The sequence below is a fragment of the Candoia aspera genome, chromosome 8 (genome assembly GCF_035149785.1).
Source record: "Candoia aspera isolate rCanAsp1 chromosome 8, rCanAsp1.hap2, whole genome shotgun sequence".
Taxonomy (NCBI): Eukaryota; Metazoa; Chordata; class Lepidosauria; order Squamata; family Boidae; genus Candoia; species Candoia aspera.
In genome coordinates this window covers 20,181,621-20,204,490 of record NC_086160.1, presented here as the reverse complement: position 1 = coordinate 20,204,490, position 22,870 = coordinate 20,181,621, and the positions used below count along the sequence as shown (strand labels likewise).

General features: G+C 39.3%; 2 protein-coding genes across 4 annotated transcripts in view; one reads left to right on the top strand and one right to left on the bottom strand.

The window, feature by feature from the left end:
* The window catches only part of MTMR7 (myotubularin related protein 7), a 38,783-nt gene extending 34,805 nt beyond the window's left edge, over positions 1-3,978 (top strand). The window contains exons 13-14 of the mRNA XM_063310116.1: positions 1,505-1,631; positions 3,368-3,978. Of these exons, the coding sequence (XP_063166186.1) occupies positions 1,505-1,631; positions 3,368-3,709 (469 nt within the window). The 3' untranslated portion in view covers positions 3,710-3,978. The remainder of the gene's footprint in view (positions 1-1,504; positions 1,632-3,367) is intronic.
* Positions 3,979-9,335: 5,357 nt separating this feature from the next.
* VPS37A (VPS37A subunit of ESCRT-I) lies at positions 9,336-22,847 on the bottom strand. Of its 3 annotated transcripts, XM_063309697.1 has the most exons (12): positions 22,394-22,847; positions 21,435-21,509; positions 20,110-20,224; positions 19,321-19,421; positions 17,970-18,183; positions 14,377-14,447; positions 13,656-13,783; positions 13,509-13,567; positions 13,366-13,434; positions 12,840-12,983; positions 11,773-11,853; positions 9,336-10,475 (listed from the first exon to the last, which is right to left on the bottom strand). In XM_063309697.1, the coding sequence occupies exons 1-11, from the start codon at positions 22,555-22,557 to the stop codon at positions 11,773-11,775; spliced, it is 1,221 nt and encodes a 406-aa protein (XP_063165767.1). In that variant the 5' UTR covers positions 22,558-22,847; the 3' UTR covers positions 9,336-10,475. The 3 variants fall into 3 exon arrangements, with proteins under 3 accessions (XP_063165767.1, XP_063165768.1, XP_063165769.1); XM_063309698.1 differs by lacking the exons at positions 9,336-10,475; positions 12,840-12,983 and having other exon boundaries at positions 11,452-11,853; XM_063309699.1 differs by lacking the exons at positions 9,336-10,475; positions 22,394-22,847 and having other exon boundaries at positions 11,452-11,853; positions 20,110-20,208.
* Between the last annotated feature and the right edge of the window lie 23 nt (positions 22,848-22,870).

Genomic DNA, 22,870 nt, shown 5'->3' with positions numbered 1-22,870 from the left:
AAAATAAACGAGAGGGGACAGTGGGCATCCCTGTCTTGTTCCTTTTTGTATCTCCTTGTTCCTGTTAGATCTCCAATACTAATTATTTGTGCTTTCTGTGAAGTGTAAATTGATCTTACCCATTTTATAAAATTCTCTCCAAAATTCATATCTGTCAGATCCCCCGATCAAAGGTTTTACAAAACCCCTTATCGGATCATCTACCATCATTTCCTTCTCCAAGGAATGGACTCCGTGTCACCAGATGGGAGGGGATGTGAAGTTGGAGTGTGAAGTGGTTTATTATGGCTATGGTGGACATCATGGACACAGGGTTGAGATATGTCAGGAATACCATCTGGATGGGAGGGGGGTGGCATGGTTTCATGGGAAAGGGGAATAACTAAGGGAATGTAGTTTTTAAAGTTAGGTTTGAGCGGGAACTCTATTCGCAGCTTGCCTTCTGTACCGTTCATTACGCTTCATTAAAACAGTTAAAGGAATCCCAGCCTCCTGACTGATTGTGTGAATGCTCGAATGATCAGGTGCTGACAAATCTTCCAAAACCTTGAACAAGAAAGTCCAGTTCAAATCATCAAAGGCCTTCTCTGCATCTAAAAAAATCAATGTGGCTTGTTTTTCATTATATTTCATTATATTCCAATATTCCAAAATGTCAAACACATTTATAACATTGTCCTTTAACTGTCTTAGGTAAAAACCCACATTGATCCTCATGAATAAATTCTTGCAAAATTATTTTCAGTCTATCAACTAGAATTGTTGTAAACAACTTGTAGTCTTTATTCAATAATGATATCAGTCTATAGTTTGGAGTTATAAAAGACTTTATAAGACTAAATGGAAACATGTTACATAGTTGTGATCTGTGGACCAAAGAGAGAACTAATGTAGGCATTTGTGAAGCCAGTGGTTCAGGTTTCTTAACAAAAGGGTAACTTGTAGAATCAAGTGCTCCTTCCTTAAGTTAATCATATGCTTGCTACAGCTTGTGAATGACCTGTGGTCATTCTGTTTCTCTGTTTAGGTAAGGAAATATCTCTGAAAGGATGACCCAATGGGTCACAGGTTGTCTAGTTTTATTTAAAGTTAGTCAAACAGCTTCTGATGCTTTAATCTTACAAAATTGTACCATCCTTATTTTTCAAAAGCTGAACATTGGAACATTGATGTGGATTTCTTTGCCAAAGTGAAATCTCTCTCAGCCAGAAGCTTTTGAGAAATTAAGATGTTGAGATCCATGTTTTCACACCTACATGTTGTAAAATAGTCTATAAATACGAGAACCTGAGCAGGAATTTTTATGTGACAGTTTTAAAAGTTGAGGGGACTCTTTCCCATTAATTTTTCCCCCGGCTCAGAGGTCTGTGTTAGTTTATTTAACAGTGTACAGTGCAGTTCTCTATTAACTTCTCTAGGAGCAAGTTCCATTGTGTTAAATGAAATGAGACTGATTTTTGAATGGACATGGATAGGATTTTGCATCTTCTGTTTTATTTTCCAGATTTTGGAGTGGAATGTACAATCATTTTGAAAAGGCACTCCATCCGAGGCAGTCTGTTACAGAATACCTGATGGCGGTGAAAGAAGAAACACAGCAGTTGGAGGAGGAGCTGGTGGTACTAGAAGAGGTATGTATAATTGGTTTATAGAACTGTGAAATTTATCTATTGCCCTGTCTCTCTCCATCCTTAGTGTGATGGGCCATTGCCATATGCATAAATGTGATGGGCCATTGCCATATGCATAAATAAAAGTATATTTCAAAGTCAGTGGAGTTCATCAGGGATTCATATGTGGATGTAATTTTGGAAGGTTTTCTAGTCGAAGCATTGGGTAGAGGATTATACCTCTACCATCCCACATCTGGCAATAAGAGCTCCAAGTGTCTCTACAGCAGTGTTTCTCAACCTTGGCCACTTTCAGATGTGTGGACTTCAACTCCCAGAATTCCCCAGCCAGCAAGGGTATTTTTTTCACCGTCATAGCAGTGCAAACTAAAAAAAAAAAAAGTGAGTTAATTTCCTACTTCATGGACAATTTCAAAATCAATTTTCTTGTGAATTTTTGTCCTCCTGTGTTTTTATCTATGAAAGACTCCCTTACTTAAAATGAGCAATAGGAATTCCACAGTTGGAACTTTCACAGTCAATTTCCAATTAACTACTGAACAGTTTCTCTACATTGCCAGTCTTCCAAATTACAGTGAGATTTGGGCCTTTAATTGGGTGAGCTATTTTCAAAGCAATCATCTCTTACCTTGTTTTCTTACTGGTCGCCTCAAACTTAGTTCAGGGTCGCACTCTGGCTATTTTCTGGCAACTTATTACTTGCTGGGATTTTTACCAGTAAGACCTTGATCTGGCTAATTATGCTTTAAATCTTACGAGATTTAAGCAAATACTTTTCTCCTTTTAGTGAAACATATATTAATAGAACATGGTGGAAGGGAAGGTTTTAGTATTTTGCAACAAAACCACTGAAGTCAGCCCACTCTTAGCTAGAATCCTAGTTGGTCAACATTCACTCTATGTGTAGCCCTCTCCCTTTCTTTTTTGCTACCCTTATGGGTGCTAAAATGCCCTTAAGGGTGCTAATATGTCCTTAGCTGGCCTCTGCATATTCTTTCTTAACTCAGAAGGATACAGCTCTGAGTGCCTTGTGTTTCTCCTGTTAGGTATCTATGCTAGATGCATGGATGATTCGGTTCCATTTTATCAACTAGGGCTGAATAAGAACCAGTCCCATCTTTTTTGTACATGGATAGTTGGGGAGAATCATTTTCTGGTCTTTTTGCATAACCTTCCACTTGTTTATTTCCTGTTTGCCACTGGGCTACATTCTTGTCCATTTGCTGTCTTTCCCATTGCTCTAATTATTGTGTGACTTTTTTCAGTAATCAGTTGCTAGAGAAATGACACAAAATACTCCATGAACATGGCAAAATCCCTAGAAACTTGCTGAGATCTCTTCCTGTTCTACTATAATCTCCCACCCATAATTTCTTCTCCCCTAGAGAAATCAAGAACAACTTTCCATGTCAAAGAGAGACTTTCCAAAAACTGTAGGTTATAAAACTACGATTTCTTAGGCTTAAGCAACACCCTTCTGGTAATAAAAAAGCACCAAGCATTCCTGAGTCCCAAGAAAGTCTGGCCTTGCTACTTTTTCACTTACTAGTCCTTTCCAATCCATGTTAGATTTTGTGATCTTCTACTAATTCATCCTTCACTATTGGTTAGCAGGCTAGGACTGATGGGAGCTATTGTTCAGAAATATCTGGAGGGCCACAGAGGCCCCAGCCCCCCATTGATAGGTTTGGGTATATTTTAACAGGATAAATGGATTCTTGTTTCTTGTCTTGCAGAGATTGGCAAAACTTACAAAAGGGCAATTAAATAATGAGGAGGCAAAGATAAAAAAGGAAAATCGAAGCTCCAGTGGCAGCATGGCCAAATCACCCCAAGATTACACTGCTAATCTGAAATCATTCCTTTCCCGGAGTCCTTCACAGGGAGATGAAGAAGACTCAGCACTGATTCTTACACAGGATAACCTGAGAAGCTCCGATCCTGATCTGTCAGCCAACAGTGATCAGGAATCTGGCGTGGAGGATATGAGTTGTCGGTCCCCAAATGGAGGAGGCTTGCCCAGTGAAGATAGCATCAAAGACCATGATTCGGATGAAGCTGTTTTTCTCACTCTCTGAGTGATTACTTAGTCAGTAGGTGATAAAAGACTGCATATCGAAACTTCCAAAGAAAGGGATTTATGCACTTAAAGAGTCCAGATGTGACAAAGACATAAGCTAGAACGTTCTTGCATTTATTCATCTTTTCATATCCCTTTACAGAGCCATACAGAATGAACATTTTGTTTTACATAGTTATTATCTATAGGATAACTGCATATAGTAAGACCACTCCAAAGAAATCACAAGAAATAACGTTTAAGCAATGCCAAAGCCAATCCAATCCAAACCAAACCAAACCAAACCAATACATAATCTTATCTTACCTTGACACTAAAAATACTCAAATGAAACAAGCAAATAGAATATGTCCATTCTGTTTGGTTTATCACAATCTTGAAGAAAATTTTTATGTTAAAGCAGATTGCCATGTATGTTCTTGAAATATTGTCAGAGAAGTCGACTTATTGAAGGCCATTGCTGCAGAGATTCAGAAAATTAACACTGAAATAATCATGAGTTTTCCCAGATTGGTTCTATGATTTGACTGGGTAGTAATAAGACACTGTATCCCTTGGTGCCTGTGCAAATATGTTACTTTTCCCCATTTTTCCCTTCAAGTACAGTCTCTCTTCAAGTGCACACAGTTCCTGGTGACCATTTGGATACATTGTTTTCTTGACAACAGTATGGAAGTGGCTTACCATTGCCGCCTTCCAGGATTTCCTCCCCCACTTCCCCAACCCTGGGTTTTTGTGGAGATTTCCCATCCAAGTATTAATCAGGCCTGAATCTACATTGCCTTTTCAAGATTATCACATTTGGCTGATGTTGAATCATGGGATGGAAGGTGAGTCAGCAAGAGCTTAGCTCTACCTATACTTAAATCATGCCCTTCATCTCCCTTGTAAGTTCAGGAGAATGTAGTGGGGACTGTATACTTTTTATCTTGTCAGTTGTGAAGTAGGATAGGGATTGTGACAGAGAAGGGTGGAGATGGGCATACTTCTTCTCATGCACATTTTTTGGAGTGGACTATTGGAAGGTGTGACTAGGACTACCAGTAGCTTCAAAGGCTTTAAGATGTTTGCTTGCCTTTATGCTATTTGAGGAAAGCTAGGAAATTCTAAAGAAAAAAAATTACCTGCTCTCCAAATTCACTTTTATATTTATCATCCTCATGAGCTTGCAATAAATCACTGGCCCTTTTCCAACTAGTGATTTTTTACATCTAATAGCTTTCTCCAACCACCACTGTGGCAATATATTTTTTTATGAAAATAAGTTTTATATTGCCTCAGAGGTGGCTGAGCAATGCTGTAAGCTGCTATAAATCACTGGTGTGCAAATAGATGCAACTAGACAACCATAGTTAAATCCTCATTTTAAAAGAGTAAAGGTAAAGGTAAAGGTTTCCCTTGACGTAAAGTCCAGTCGTGTCCGACTCTAGGGGGCGGTGCTCATCTCCGTTTCTAAGCCTTAGAGCCGGCGTTGTCCATAGGACACTTCCGGGTCATGTGGCCAGCATGACGACACGGAACGCCGTTACCTTCCCGCCGAAGCGGTACCTATTGATCTACTCACATTTGCATGTTTTCGAACTGCTAGGTGAGCAGGAGCTGGGATTAACAACGGGAGCTCACCCCGCCGCGTGGTTTCGAACCGCCGACCTTCCGATCGACAGCTCAGCGGTTTAACCCGCAGCGCCACCACGTCCCTTTTAAAAGAGTAGATTGGTTATTTTTCCTAAAATCCCAATTAACTTCTGCTGCTTTGATACCCCTAGATGTGTTAGGTGAAAGGTGTTTGGGAATTCTGGGGCGTTACCATCACAACATGTCAGAAGGATACTGGGCTGAAAAAGGCTGGTGGAAGCAATGGCCAAAAATTATTTTCTTCATGTTTGTTCTTTTCTTGTCTCTTGAAGTTACTGGTAGCTTCCTAGAATCCCTCATTAACTTGTGAGGGACACTCCTTATTTGAGTTTCTGTCATTTCTCCTGAATCAGCTGGACAAAATGTCTAGTTTTGCTTACAGATACTGATGTTCGATGGAAAGAGCTAAGTGAAAAGGAAGAGCCAAAGGTTGAGCTGGAAAAAAAATGTTTGAATGAAGGTGAATGTCAAGCCATGGCGGCCCACTTCAACAGAAAGCAAGATTCTCCCAGAGTTTAACAAGATTTGTTGAAAAATAAGATAGGGTTGCTGTAACCTCAGCAACTGGATTGCTTTTACTTTAGGACCTAATTTATCTCTCTGATAATTAAGGAAAAGAGTATTTTATTAATGGCCTCTGTCTAACCTGATCAGGAGGCAGTTCTCCTAACTGGTAAGTGAGGAATGTCCAGGCGGCCAGTATGTTTCAAGCTCTGAACATCCATTACAGTGAAATTGATACTTTTTCTTAATGAAAGATATTTCTTTGGTGTCTTTCCTCTAACTGCAAACAGCCATCTGCAGAACAAGAGGTGGGCTGAAAAAAAAAAAGAACCCCCTTAAAATAACTTGGGCTAGAGGAGCTCACCTGTGAGGAAAGACTAATGTTTGGGGTTTTGAATGGGGACATAATAGAGCTATATAAAATAACGAATGGGATGGAAAATGTGAGAAAATTTCCCCTTTCTCATAAATAATATTAAAACCCCGAGTTTTTCATTACCTCAGAGTATCTGCAACTTTTCCTCTGGCATGCTATATTCCAAAAAGCTGTTAAGTATGGCCAGTACAAACATTTGTCATTTCCTTTCCTTTAATAAAAATTAAATCTAGTTAATTACTCTCCAGTGACACATTTAATGCCCCCCACCCCCGGTCAGGCTAAAAGTTCCACTTTGTTACTTAACTTTGGAGGTCTCCTGACCGCACATAGAGTTTCAGGAGTTGCATGAAAGCTAAAAGAGGGACCTGGGGCCAGACTGGCCAGTAAAAAGAAGTGCTACTTTGTAGAAGGCATAGTGAAAACTATGAGATTTGCTATCATTAAGTAGGGTAATGGACATCAGCTTTGTTGCCTTTAAAGGGAAACTAGATACATCTAGGGAAGATAAAGCTATCAGTGTCTACCTATTTTAATGACTGACCCCTCCCCTCCAAAATTTGATGATCAGAACAGAAAGCAATTCAATTGCACCTCACCAGAATCTCCAAATCATGCTAATATTTCTTACCTAAATGTAGTAACTATTTGCTCCTTTGGAGAAAAAGAGAGTGTCTCCATTGGCAGATTGCTCCAGCTGCAAGCAAGCAAGGCACAATGCATCTCACACTGAAGCCCCACCATAAGATGGCTGTTTCCTTATAGAATCACATGGTTAATTTCTTTTAAATGTTACATGTTTATACATTCATGAACGGTTTAAATTTTCTCTCTCATTTTGAACACAAGCTGTCATGTAGAAATTACGTAGTGCTGAATTTGAATACAAAAGCACACTACTGTAAAATGGCTTCTCTATAAAGTATGAATTGACGAGGGTCAAATCTCCATGACGGAAATACTGTGGAATATACCGTATTGTGTCTTCTAGAAATTTTGTGTAGCGTATTTTACGCTTGCAGCTTTTCCTACTCAGCTCTTGGTTTTACTTGGAGCTTAGAGATCTTTCATTTAGTAGTTTGTATGGTATGGTACTAATGCATTATTACTACTAAAATTATTTCAAAATCAAAGACATGGTATGCACAAGTATTATGTTGTTTGCATTAGGAGTACAATTTAGAAAATTATAAACAGTAATGTTCAGTTGTCTAACTGGTCTTTTTTTACTGTTACATGCTAGCATCTTAATTCAAAGTGGTATTCATAAAATAGCAAGAAATGTCCATAGTGAGTTCTTGAAAACTATTGTAAAAGTTATCTTCTCAATTGAAAACAAAATTATGACTAAATTCTATAACTATTCTGTTTGCGGCTAGGGTGGCACATCACATTAAACTGTAGATGATTAAGTGTGGGTGATTTAATAAATACAATTGACTGCAGTCACACATTCAGCCAAAAGCAAAGCATCTACCTCATGGTTTAGCATGATTTGTGAACCCAATTAGGATGTTGCAAAAAGGGAGTGGCAGCAAAATGTCACAGATTTTTATCCTTAGAATGAAAGCTTTTGGTCAATGGTTTCAGCCAGCTATGAGCTGCATACATTTTCTGACTTCAGGTTTCTAGTTTATTTTTCAATTCATATGCATGTCTACCTCTACTAATGTTTAGAAAATAAGCCCACATTGAGCTACCACCTTTTTTGAGGAAAGGTGATTTGCTGTCCTAATTCTTTAAAAACCATAATCCAAAATTCAGTTCATCCATGCATGCTGATAATCTCGCTATTTCCCACTGGCTTTGTTTGAGTGCCACTTCTCTTGGTAGCCATCATCTGAATATGCTGTTAAAGGGAATGATTTCTCGGGATGGAGCATCCACTGTTTTCATGTCATAGTGAATGCCCCCTTTTCTATGGGATCTCCATCCTACAGAGCCCTTCAAAAATAGGTTAGCAAAAGTCTCTCTTTAATTAACCTTCAAGTATATTTTTGTTATGATTGATGAACAAGATCTAATTGAACTTGAAAACCTATTCAAATAGTGGGTTTGTGCTTGCTTCCCTGATCCTTATCTTGATTGACTCCATCACTACCTAGGTTGGAGTATGAAAGTGTAATATAAGAAACTTGTTACCAAAGCTGTGATATGATGGGGAGTTTTTATAACTATATAATTTGCAATCCTAAGGAGAGGAAGACAGTTTCCAATTCCTCAGTTCCCCCTAATCTATCCAAAGCATCTAAGGATAAAGAGAGTAAATACAAGTGCACACAGCAAGGCATTGTTCCTGTATGGAAAGGATGAATGGGCTTGAAATGTAGTAAGTACAACAGATAACACAGCTCTCTTCAGAGTTCATATAAACACATGCTGATTTAACTAGACCTTGATAGTAACAAAGCAAGGATGTAAAATTCACAGCCCATTGATGATGAAGCCCTATACCTCACTTGGAAGACTTGATGATACATTCTGAAACTCTTAGGTTGATTTCAAGCACCGCATTAAGAGTGGTTTGCTTTATAAATCACACCTGGCTGGGTTCATGTAATGCTGTTGTCATAACCCATGATTCATTAGCCACAATAGCTGGGTTCACATTACACAACAAACCACATCAGCAAACCAGATTAATTTCTAACCAGTAATTTCCCTCAACATTTCTAAGTGAAGGAGAAATGGTTTGAGCTTGACATTTACAACAAAAAAGTCTGTAAAGTCATAACCAGACTATTTTCATTTACATACAAAACACCAGCAGCAAAGTAAGAGATATGTACAATTAAATAAATTTAAAACACATATTCTTAATTTAAATCTAAGGATTGCCAGAGGGAAAGAAGCCGAGATCAGGGAACAAGGATTCCTGAAGAAATCTGTTAAGCAGCAGAACTTATACAATAACCTAAATGACACATGTAGCAGTAGTATTTGTTCCACCATGCTTATTTATTTCCAGTTTAAGTCTCAACTTTATCAATACTTGTCCCAAAGCATAAAGCTGAATTCTACAGTTATTTCTCCACATGCAGAATCGAATATTCTGCTTTGAAAATACAAATATCGATACTGAACCTTTTTAGAGAGAAACCCTATCAACATATGAAAATAAAATTCTTTGGTTTTATTCTTAGTGTAGGATAAGATTCTAAATTTTATCTCTGTAGGAGATTGATTTAGAGCTGCAGTTATTTCACTACATTCTACCAACAATACTGAGCATGTGAACAAGCTTGCTTATTTTATGTCTGATGCAGGTGACTCAGAGATGATTCTACTCTACTGGATCTAAATAATCTCTTGTTGATCATACATACATACATACATATGAATGATAAAGTTCCTCTTTCCTTCTTGATTTCAAAAGTGCTTTTATGTGCACACTAGGGGAAATGAGAAATGAGGAAATAAAGCAAATGTCTGAATACCAAGATCTTATACAATGTGCCCATTTACTTGTTTCAATACATTCTAATGGAATCACAAGTTGGAAAGAAAGAAGCGAGAATGGAGTATGAGAGAATTATGCCTATCTCCATTTGAGGGTTGAGGTAGGATATTTCCCAAAGCAGCGAGCGGCAGAATCGCAAAGAAGGTGTCTACACAAAATCACACTGACTTCCTCTAAAAGTTTGAAGGACTGCTTAAGCCTCTTAGGTCTTAAGTTTCTTAGATCTGATTGCATTAGTGTGCTGAATTCAGTATTTGAATCTGTATTTATTTATATATTGACATGAAACAAAAATGGCTGAAAAACTGATTTCAAGAAACTGAATTCTGGTGCTTTCTGGTAAAGCAGGATGAAGAAACCTACCTTATCTGTCAACACTTTGCAACTTACTTTAACCAACCAACATTTCTACACCTCCCAAACAAACCAGCCAGTATTTAATAAGAAAGTTATGGATTATGCTGTATAAAATTTAAAAATCTAGTCAAAATTACGTGTTTAAATATTTAATCTATAAAGGTGGTGGAGACAGCAGCAGGAAATTAAATATGGTAAGGATAATCGATAACAGGAAATATTAGTGCAAAAATTGCAGTAGAAGTACATTTTGAATAAAATAAGAATAGAAAGACACTCTAATTTGTACAAAAAAATCACCCCAGCTCTATATACAGTTTTTTTTCTATAAATACAACCATAATGAAATGCTTATTTGCAAAATAATAGATCTATGAAAATGTGCTTTGCTGGATTTGTTGCCTTAAAAGTCTGATTAGCTGGAAAAAAAATCTGTGAATAGAAAAAAGTAACCATTAGTCAAAGTTCTCAAAGCACACAAGCAGACCTTTACATTTTCTTTCATTTCAAATTAATTTAAGGCAGAAAACTGATATACATCCTTTAATCCCTGGTTGCATTATGTTTTATATATGTTTTATATTTATTATATATATATAAAATAAAATGCTAGACTCAAAAGGCAAAGTAAAACTGCATGCAGTATTCTTGGAAGTTGCCATAAAGTATATTGTTTGTATCACAGCCATAAACACGTTATCACTGCAGGGTTTCTCAACCAGGGTTCCGTGGAACCCTAGGGTTCTGCAAGAAGTAACCAGGGGTTTCCTGGGAGATCACGATTTATTTAAACAATTATTTCAAATTCAGGCAACTTCACATTAAAGAGATAAGTTTCATTCTTTATATTTAGTTTAAGAACACTGTTAATGCATATATACAGGCCTACCCGTGAAATGAATATAACAATTTTGTAACTTCTGGCCTATATCTGAGCCTGAATGAGCAGGGGTTCCCCGAGGCCTGAGAAATATTTCAAGGGTTCCTCCTGGGTCAAAAGGTTGAGAAAGGCTGCTTTAGTGAAACCAACCCCCTTCTTTTCAGCATTTCATGTCATAATCTACAATGTCCAGGACCGTCCATATCCCAAATGCTCAGAGGAACCTTTTTGGGAGATTATGGCAACTGGTGGGGGAAGAAAGGATGAGGATGTAAGCTTTGGCCAATTCCAATTTTTTCTGGCACTTCTCTATAAGTTGTTGACACTGTTTCTATTTCTGATGTTTCCTATCACATTAATACTTGCACTTATCAACAACTACTTGTGCAAAATACTTATGAGTGGCTTACAGATAATAGCTAAACCACATGGACTTGAGATTGACACAGAAATTGTGCCCAAGCATAGTAACATGTATTCAGGGGGTGGTACACTTATATTTTAAAAGTTATTCAGGAGAATGTTAAGTGTTGTCAAATAGTTTACTTTGGAAAATGGAATTACAAGCAACACTGTTTTTACATCAAGCAATGTAAAACTTTCCCCGTTACATAATCAAAAGCTTAAGTTCTTGCATATGTGGCTTTGGTTCTGCAGTATTATATAACACTTGTCTCTGGACATATTTATATAATTGATATGACTACATGCTTCTTTTGGGCATAATACACATGATGGGAAAGTGTCCTATTAGACATTCAGAACTGGTAGACATTATGTGTGTGAATGAATCCTGGCAAATGAATGGTGGGCAGGACAATTAGAATCGGCCTTATATTTGAAACATACCTATAATGGAGCATGAAATTGGCCACGCATTGCTATTGCCTGCTGTAGCTTTTCTTCTTTGGCTCTTCTACAGTGGCAAATCTAAGGAAGAACAATTTAACATCGCATATTCCAAATTTACTTTGGTGGAAAGTAATGTTACTAAAACAATCAAAATAAAGGAATTAACTTTGCCTAAATTTGTGTTAATCCCAGCTAGGAAATTTTATGTGCTGTCTGTAAATACAACAGTAGAAGGTGATTCATATGCTCAGATTGCAGTCGTATGGACACTTAAGCTAGGACAAAGAATTACTGATTTAAGTCTAAGTAAATGTTCTTATAACAGTTCGAATAGTTAGTTAACAGCACACATTACAATATACCCAAGGGCTATCAGTATTATCATGGTACACTCTGTCTTGACAGTGCATTCTCCTTGCAGTTTGCCATTAACAACGAAGTTGTTAGATAAAACAGACATGCTCGAATCATTCCAATGGAACAAAACTCAAAATGGATCCGTGCTCCAGTGGAAGAGAACTTGATACATTAGGGTGTTCTTGCCATACCGAACAATGGAAGTGGGGAACAGGCCTTTTACCCCAGTATCAGAAGAGTAGGTGGGGTGGCAGTCCATATTGACTTTTACTTGCCAACAAACCCACCTACTAAGCAATTTAAGTAACATACTATACCACCGATGTTATTTCTCTACCCTTGCATGACACTATGTGTTGCAGATAGCAGGAAGGTGATGGGATGCTTGTATTTCTATAGTTAGTCCATGTTTCGCAAAGCAATCGTTTGATTTAGTGCATACTTAGCTTGCCTGAAATGAGTTAGGAAATTTGGCAAACAAAAAAGCCATTCTGAAGTAGGAAGGCTTAAGGAGAATTGGTATTTCTCTGTTGAATACAAAAAAGTTTGACTCCATACAGTCAAGTGTGCCTATTTTTTAAAACAACAAAACAAAACAAAACTGAATTCTATTTCTTCAATAGCTTTCAGTTGGATTAATTCTCATTTTATTTAAGGTTTCAAATATTTTAAACAAATAGGTTTTAAAATCTGAGAAATCTACATACTGTTCTTTTCTCCATGAAACTACTAAGAAAATCATCTATTTCTGTTTTCCCTTCCAGAAAGTCTTCTGCAATAGTGTCAGACTCCTCTTCAGCTTCATGGGCAGCCACTTTCAATCTTGCCTGCAGAGCACTTGCACTGCAACTCTATGAAAAGAATACTGTGTAACTTGAAAATGTTCAGTTCACTTCCCATGGTGGTTCATGCGACCCCCTCCCTCTTGGAATTTTGCAAAGCAGTTAAAACAGCTTCTATTGTGCTTTTAACCCTAATTAACTCCTGTGGGAGCCCATCTTTGGGTGGGTTGATCAGTTGCTTCTTACATATTTGCTTTTATATGCCATCCAGAACCTTCAGATTGGGGCAGTTAAAAAACTGTAAATAAACCATTCTTTTAACTACAAAGAAAAAGGATTAGGTTAGGGTAGCCTCCAACACAGTATAGGATGGGAACTAGAATCCAGTCTTAACAACTTCTGTACAAATAAGTGAATGCTTCATTTTCTCCTGCAGAAAGGAGAAGCTCACCTCACTAAGTTCATGCTGCCTTTGCACCTTCTTTTCAAATGTAGTCTTCAAATGAATCAGTTGTTCATACTAGGATGAAAATATTTTATTACACACAGTCAAAAATCAATTCCCAAATTGTAGAAAGTATTTTTCTTACTTACTTTATCTAGTATTGTTTGCCTTTTTGCCTCCAAGCTTGGTTCCAATAATAAATTTTTTTCTGCAAAGTAAACCCACTGTTGAATTTTAGAAGAATATCATTTTTTAAATAAAATGTTATTCTAATTAGGAATAGTTGGAAGTCTTACTTGCTAGTTCTTCAATACTTTGAACTAAATCATCTTTATCATTAATAATATGCTTTAATTGGGGCAGATTTACAAACTGTTCTAGCAGTATGTCTTCTTGTTCATTCATGTCTGTCAGCTGTGATATGCTGAATGGCAAAGAAAATAAAAACAGAATTCAGCATCCAGGCGATATACCATCATATATTTTGTTATATTTTATTTATTTATTTAGAAGACTGTAGATACTAAATTTCTTGGTAAAGTGGCATCGCATTCTGATGCATGCAATGCTAATCCTTCTCTCATTAAAAAAATGAACACATATGCAAGATTTATTTATAATTCTTTCCATAACTTGAACTCAGTCACTGCTACTTTCCTGAGAATGCCAATGCTTTCAGAGAATGAATCATATGCTCAGGTAAAAACAGCTTGTGGCAATTACTGGACTAAACAAATGAATAAAACAGGAACACGTTACTCAGAAATTTACAAAAATACATAGTGGTAAAAGTGAATCTAGTATTAGTTTTCTTCTACTCAGATCTAGCTAGTGAACTACATGGCTTCTGGCTTGGTTTTATACTGTTAGGAATCATTCTTGCTTTACTGAGATGTAGATATAGGGTAATTCTACAGTTTTCAACATTCAGGAACGAACTTTTACTTATTGTTAGAATATGAATACACATACGCGCACATACACACAAACACACAAGGCCTTTTAGATTTTTTTTACCTTAGTTCTGATAATTCTGGAAATGCATCTGGAACATCAGGCATTTTATACCCGAATCCATTTTGGTTTCCCTGAAAAGTTTAAACAATATTTATTTCTTTACATACCAATCCAGCTGGCATGATGTAAATCATATTACACTAAGCTAAACTATGACAGCTTTACCTGTCCTTGACTTCTATAAAATCTATAAAGGGACAACAACTTAGTATGATATCATCTTCTTAAAGTATGTTCAAGTATTGCTGGCAAATTGGATTTCTCTAAATGGTAATATCTGATATCTGAATGGTACCTATTGGCAAATGAACAGCTTGCTTTATAAGGGATACTGTCATGTTCACCATTTCAATGTGTGAGGGAATTCATTGATAAAAATCTAGCTAGGGGTTTCATTGAGCCGGCAAACTCCCCGGTGGGGGCACCTGTTCTCTTTAGACCTAAAAAAGATGGTTCTTTGAGGCTATGTACCGATTTCCGCGGGCTCAATGCAGTATCAATATTAAATAAATATCCTTTGCCCCTCATCAAAGATATGTTATCACATCTGGCCAGGGGAAAAATCTTCTCAAAGTTAGATTTAAGGGAAGCCTATTTTCGCATTCGGATAAGGGAGGGGGATGAGTGGAAAACCGCATTTAACTGTCCTCTTGGGGCTTTCCAATATAAAGTGTTGCCTTTTGGTCTGGCTGGGGCGCCTGGGGTTTTTATGCAACTCATCAATGAGGTCTTTCATGACCACCTATTTAAAGGGGTATTAGTGTATTTGGATGATGTATTGATTTATACTGAAACCATGGCAGAACATGTTCACTTGGTGCGTCAAGTGCTTGCTAAACTGAGAAAAGCAGAGTTGTATGCGAAACTGTCCAAGTGTGCCTTCCATCAATCACAAATTGATTACCTAGGATATAGAATTTCAGCAAAAGGCATTGAGATGGACCCTGCCAAGGTTGAAGCCATTGTGGCATGGGAACCTCCCCGTACCAGGCGGCAATTACACAGTTTCCTTGGGTTCGCCAATTTTTATAGGGCATTTGCCCAAAATTTTGCTGAAACTGCCCTTCCCCTTACTGAACTACTAAAAACTAAAGCTCAGGGGGACACGCGGCGTGCGAAGAACCCAGGCGCGCTCCTTAAATGGACCCCAGCCTGCCAACAAGCGTTCGAGGTGCTCAAACAGATTTTCACCACTGAACCTATTTTGCAGCATCGTAACCCAACTAAGCCTTTCGTAGTGCAGGTTGATGCCTCCGACTTCTCCATCGGAGCAGTTCTGCTTCAAGCAGACCAATCTGGCACTCTAAAACCCTGTGCTTACCTCTCTCGCAAGTTCACAGAAACAGAGAGAAGGTGGCATGTTTGGGAAAAAGAGGCGTTTGCTGTCAAAACCGCCTTGGAAACCTGGCGTCACTTATTGGAAGGGGCTTCCTACCCTTTCAAAGTGTGGACTGATCATAAGAACCTAGAAGCATTAAGCACCAGTCGAAAACTCAGCCCCAAACAACTTCGATGGGCTGAATTTTTCACTCGCTTTGATTTCACACTCAAGTTTATACCCAGCAGGAAAAACTTTTTAGCAGATGCTTTATCACGCAGACCCCAAGATGCTGGCCCTGGGCCAACAGTACAGGGTACTGTATGGACTGAAAAGCAATTGAGTTTAGCAGCTGTGACACGCAGTCAGACGCGAGCGCAACAGGCTCAACGCCAGACCGCTCCGCCTCCCTCCTGTCCGGCGCGTCTGCCAATTCCATCAGACTTGAAACAACAGTTGCTTTTCCACCTGAAATCTGACACTTGGTTGCAAGCAAATTTAAACACTGTAACTTTTACTGAGGACTTTGCCTGGCGAAACGATCGTCTGTATGTCCCTGAGGCTTTACGAAAGACGATCCTCCAGCGTTGCCATGACGATAAGTTGGCTGGACATTTTGGGTACCTTAAAACCCTTCACCTCATCAGACGTCAATTCTGGTGGCCAACTCTTCTAAGGGACCTTAAAACTTATGTGGCCGCTTGCCCTGTGTGTGCAACAACCAAGCGCAAACCTGGCAAGCCTCAAGGCTTTCTGCAACCTGTGGCAACCCCTGCCTACCCATGGCAGGACATATCCATGGATTTTATTGTCGACCTCCCACCCAGTCAACGAAAAACAGTCATTTGGGTCGTAAAGGACTTTTTCTCCAAACAAGCGCATTTTATCCCATGCGCTTCCATCCCCACCGCACAACAGCTGGCACGCCTCTTCCTCGTGCACGTGTACCGGCTCCACGGAATCCCCGCCCGTTTGGTGAGTGACAGAGGCTCACAATTTACGTCACAGTTTTGGCGGACATTTTTAAAACTGCTGGGCACCAAACAAGCCCTCTCCACTGCGTGGCATCCAGAGACGGATGGATCTACCGAAGCTGTTAATTCAACACTGGAACAATACTTACGGGCATTCGTCAATTATCAACAAGACAACTGGGTGGACCTGCTTCCTTTTGCTGAAGTTGCCTACAACAACGCTGTACATCAAAGCACTGGACAAGTTCCTTTTAAAACTGTCTTTGGCCGGGAGTTCGTCCTGATTCCCGAACTCCCGCACCCACAGTCACTGCCAACCTCTCTGACTGGGCTGAAACCCTACAGGACTCATGGCACAACATTCAACAAGCCCTTTCCCATGCCCAAACCACCTACAAAAAGCATGCAGATGCTAAACGTTCCTCCCAACCTGCATTTACTGTGGGGGATAAGGTCTACCTCTCCACAAAATTCATCAAATCATCACAACCCTCCCAAAAACTTGGTCCTAAATTTGTGGGTCCTTTCGCTATTGTTGCACAAATTAACCCTGTAACTTTCAAACTTGATCTGCCCCACAATCTTAAACGTTTGCATCCTGTTTTTCATTGCAGCCTACTCAAACCGTACCTGCCGTCGGACCGCTGGCATCCCCAACCGACCCCTCCACCTCCCATTATGATCAATAATCAACAACATTTTGAGGTCAGGGAAATCCTTGACTCACGCCGCCAGCGCTCCACTTTGCAGTATCTCATTCGTTGGAAACATTTCCCTCATCCTGAGTGGGTTTCTGCTCACAATGTTCTCTCACCCGACCTGGTTGCTCGTTTTCACTCTGCTTATCCAGATAAGCTGGCTCCTTAGCAATTTTCTTTTAGGGGGGCGATATGTCATGTTCACCATTTCAATGTGTTGTTAACATCGTAGCGTTTCACATGTCAAACCGTTCCTCCGTGTTCTACATGCTTGACCGTTTGCTGGTATTTTCCATTATTGCTGTGTCCTTTATTTTGCTACTTTGGAATGTATGTTTGGGTTTGCAACTCTGTTCAAGGTTACTTTCCCAGGCAGATGTAACGGTTGCTAGCACCTGGGAGGGGGTGGTTGCTAGCGAGCGCTCGGGGCGGAACTGGGTTGGAAGCAAGGCTTTAAGTTTGTATTTGGCGCGCTTTTGCTCATTCTCAGCTTTCTCTGTATTTGCATACTATTCCTTTAATAAATCAGTTATCTTTAAGCCCGAGCTTGTGAGACTGAGTATTTAGGATTAGGCAACCATTACAGATACTACCAATACATACCTGTGGTAATGTTTCTGTTGTTGGAACAGGTAATGGCAACTCAGTTATCATGCCAAAGGAAGGAGCTGCAGGTCTATCTGTAGTATAACCTGAAGAAAGTGATTCTGCAAGGGGCACAGATGCTATAGACCTATTTGTTTCTTGTGGCAGATACGGAGAAAGAAATGGAAAATTCTGAGCATATGTAGGAATTCCAGTTGGTTTGCTGTAAAGGCTAAGGGGGAAAACAATCTATTATCAGCACATTATTTTGCAGCATTTTCAGTTTTTTCTCCTCAAAATGAAATTGTACTAAGTATTAAAAAGTTTCTGGTTAAACACAGTGGCAATTAATCCTAAATGACGTCATGACAAGTCATCCTAGTAATCTTATCAATGCCAGAGTGATCACATTGTTAAGGATTCCAGAAATTATTTTAGGTATGCCCTATGTCAATGGAAATTTTAGTAAAAATGTACATCCAGGGAAACAATGTTAGAGAAACTGATAATTGTTTTTGCTTGTTTAAGCTACAGACTTCTAACTCAGAATTAAACACTTCTGAAAGTCACTTTCAAATGACACTGGGGAAAGAGCTATTTGAAAAGCAATAATCCACCACTTCCTCAGGCATGTAGACAACACAGTTCTTTTAATCCAATTAATTGAAATCAAGGGGCTAATTAAAACTTCAGCAATGTTTAATTATGAATCAGCTGTGTCAGAACTAGTGAGTCTTTTCAACACTAAACATAATCCAAAGTGTAAGATAATGCTCTTAACATCTAGATGCTGAAATTTAGGGAAACTTTGGTTTCTAGTGAAAACAAACCTGGAAGTGCTGGGATTATGGGTCTGACACTATTATAGCTAGGCCGATGGATCCCTGTGTTCTTGCTGATACTTGCTATAAACTCCCCCTTTTTGAGTCACACACTGTCCCTGCTCTGTATCTCTTCTGACCAATTATAAGCATCCTTACATGTGTTCGTAAGTTGAGATGGATCAGGGAAAGAAGCATGTCTAGAGCTAAGGGCCTTCAATTGAGCTAAGGCACAATCTCTGATTTTCATCTACTGTACATGCATTAGCCAAGTGCCCAGCAGAGAACAACTCAATGCAAAATACAAAATAGTCTCAGATTTCATTCAAATCTGTCTATTTAATAAGCACCTGAGTGCATGAGATGAAGGAAAGAAAACAGATTTCTAACATAGGGCTGGCAGCCAAACCCTGATTTAATTGTAACGTTTGATCTGAGTTGGGCCCATAGTCTGCATTCCAGGTATAGGATGAATTTGTGCATATAAGTATATTACACACAGTGATTTATTTTGAAATTATTACCCATATTTTAATGTGCTTACTTACTATGGGAATGTTGTTGCATTGGGAGCCAAAACTGGAGGATTTTTCCAAAATTCATCAAGTATACTTTGAACAATTTTGCCAAGGTCAGAGTGCATTGTAAACTGTCAAATTAAAAAAAATATATAGCATGGTTAAAAAATTATGTGCTATAGAACAAAGCTAGTTTTTCATTGATTTAACAGAATTTAAAAAACCAGTTTGGTGTAGTGGCTAAGTTACTGGGTTGGAACCAGGAGACTGTGTGTTCTAGGCCTCCCTTAGGCATGAAAGCCAGCATGAAAGCCGGCTGGGAGACCTTGGGCCAGTTTCTCTTTCTCAGCCCAACCCATCTCACAGGGTTCTTGTTGTGGGGCACCAGGAGGCAGGGGTATTAAGTATGTTTACCACCTTGAGATAGATGAAAAGGCAAGATAAAAATCTAATAATAGTAATAACAACAGCAAGGGCTCTCTCAGATGATGGATGTCAAGTGTCAGTGTTATATGCAATGAGGCCCAGTTTCGTCCTCTGCGTGCAGAAAGAGAGAGCTGACAAAGAACCTGGAATTAGGAGAACTTAAAGTAGAAAACCAGGAGCTCTGTAAAAAAAAAAATCAGTTTGGAAAAACTACACTAAAAACATGGCTTTTTGTTGAAGAAATTTCGTGGGAAAGCTACTCCACACAGAACCAAGAGGTCAGCAACTTAACGTATCTTAAACAATTAATAATACTGTAATACAATATAGCTGTTGCCAGCTATACATCTTAAAAAAGACATGCATTTTTACTATTGATTATTTTAGACATACATTACTAATTAATGGAGAGGTCACATATACTCCTTGTTTGTCCATTACATGGTGCCGTATTGGTGGGAAAACACTGATGACTGGCTTTTCCTGAGGAAACTGAGGAGGAAGCAAGCTGTAAACACCAAGATATTTGATTATCATAACTTCCATGTAAATGTTAGCTCTCTGTTACATCACCTTTCAAAATATAAAATTTGCCTTTCTAGAGCCTGGACAACTGGGAGTGAGTTGTTTTCTTCCTGACAATGTCTGTACAATCACAATCCAATCACAAATAGAGTTCATCCACAACCCGTGTACTGACTCTAGCTAATCAAATCCCTTCTCGCTCTCAGTCAACCTACAATTGAAACAAGTGCCCTACTCAATACAGTGATTTATGAAAACTGCAGTTACGTATAAGCTCAAGGTATAGGAAAATGGTTTGTTCTAAACAAATCATTAGTAAACCAGAATCAGAAAGCACTACTAACCTTTGCTTTTGCCAAACTGCAGTTAGTTCTAAAGTCATGAAAGAAAAGGAAAGCATTCATTGCCATGACTGAGATAATCTAAGTCCTAGATCCCCAATGTGGGACCCAAGATAGAACATGGAGCTTGCAGGCATGTTGTCTATCTAATTTGATTTTTAAAGATTTTTATTCTAAAAATGATTGGGAAGCTCCTATGCTGCAAAGCAACAAACACATGCACGGAATGCTGCTTTACTTTCTAAGAAGCATTTATCATAAAATTAAAAATTGGCCCATTGCAACCCAGTACTTTGTTTGCCTTCTGGAATATTGGTGTTTTGTTATTGACCACACTATCATTACAATAATTTTCACCAACATGTCCATAACATGTTGTCAAATTCCAAATGTGCTTCCTAGCCCAGAAAAGTTGGAATCCCTGTTTAGGTGATTTTCTGAATCAGATGTTTGAACATAGGTGAAGAAAGGGCTTTTTATTCAAATCTCCTAGAAGAAATGTGAATATTGATGTCCAAGTAATTTTAGGAGCACTCCTAGATGAAGTTGATGAAGCAAAACATCTTCATAAAACTGAATGATTATCATTTGTTTCAGTCTGTAAAAAGAAATGTTCATAAATAAAGCTGTTGACGATTTTGCCATGTGCTTCTGATGAGACACACAGAAAAAACATTCTCACTCCCCTTCAAATTTATCCAGATTATGAGACAGATTAAAACAAGAGAAAATTCACTCTAGCCCCATTGTGATGTGATAGAAAATTAACAGAAGACTCTCCAGTCAACACTGATTCATAAAGCATGATTTCAGCTTTCAACAGGACATACAGTCGAAACACAAGATACTCACATATTTATATTAATTGTCAGGTTATTTACAGTGAACGGCAACCGATATTCCACATCTTTTTGTATTTCAGCTATACTAAAAAGAGAAATGTGTTTATTGATGTTTCCTGGAATATTGAAATCAAGTATAAAACAAATGACCAAATCAAGCATCTAAAATGCCACTGATTTCAAAGGACAAATCAAATTTTAATTTCTTCTCTTAGAAACTCTAAATTACAACTAAACTTAAACTGGTTCCTTTTATAGCTGGATTCCCTTGTCCTATTTTTGTCAGCTTAATTTTGAATAAAAGCTCTGAGGATCTCAGAAAATATGAGAATGGGCCTTTGAAGGCAGCTTGGTCTGTGCAGTTGAAACAGAAGGCAATAACTGGTTGTTCACAAGAAAACCGGCAGGAATATGTGTGGGCAACAACTTGTTTTGCTGAAGGGAGCTGAGAGACTACTGGTGAACCAGCGTTTACTCACTTCCTGTTCCCTAATACAGGGAAGGCAAGTTCCCTTACCTGTAAGGATGGTATTGGTCTCTGGATTGCAACCAAACTTAGGCGTTGCCTTATGCATATCAGCTGCTCTTTTCCCCTAGAGTTTTGTGACTGCCCTTTCTTTCACTTTTGCCTCCTCTGGCTTCTACTTCTGCCCACCAACCCTTTCGGGTTGCAGCGTCAAGGCACTCCTTAAATATACCACTATTATTATTTTTACTTTAAATCTGTTGGCTGCCCAACTCCATGCCTTAGGCGTTCCTTTAAAGAAGTTAGGTGATCCCTTATTTGCTGAGTTTCCAGCTGAGAAATTAGTCATGCCGCTCTACCGAAGAAAGGCATGTTTGCCAGCAGCAGTGGAGAGACCACGCAGTGAGGTCCTCTTCCTCTCACACCCCGGGAGATTGATTTCCAACCGCTTTTCTGAAAAGGAGCTGGGCGGTGATTCCCTCCCCCCGAGAGGTGTCACTCACGCGGCATGGGCGCTGCGCAGGGACTCGATCTGCCGCTGCCGCTGCTGTTGGAGGCTGGTGAGAGTGGAAGGCAACACAGCTCCGCCGGCGGAGGAGGAAGAGGTGGCGGCGGCGGCGGCTCCGCCACCGCTACCCCCTTTGGAGTAGTGGAAGAGCCAGCTCATCCTCTCTCTAGCTCCCTTGCCAACCCAGGAAGAGCAAGACGTTGCGCGGAAAGGGGCCTTTCCCTGGCCTCGCCGCCGGCACCTTGTCCTCCTCCGCGGGTCTCTTCTCCCGCCCGGCTGAAGCCGGAGCGCCGAGAGCGTGAACGCGACCGACGGCGTCGCTCCTCCTCCCGGACCCTGAGGAAAAACACGCCTGCGCGCGACCCGCTAGGCGCGTCATCGCCGGCCGTCGCCTTCCATTGGTGGAAAGCGCTGCGAGGGGCGAGTTCAGAGCCCGATTGGCCGAGAGCTGCCGGGTCTCCGCGGCCGGGAA

Excerpts from the sequence above, each read along its gene's own strand:
- VPS37A (XM_063309697.1), bottom strand. The coding sequence starts at position 22,557 with ATGAGCTGGCTCTTCCACTACTCCAAAGGGGGTAGCGGTGGCGGAGCC. Across the intron at positions 21,510-22,393 it reads CTGCGCAGCGCCCATGCCGC|TATAGCTGAAATACAAAAAG; the intron begins GTGAGTGACACC and ends TTCTCTTTTTAG. Across the intron at positions 14,448-17,969 it reads CAACAGAAACATTACCACAG|GGAAACCAAAATGGATTCGG; the intron begins GTATGTATTGGT and ends TAAACTTTTCAG.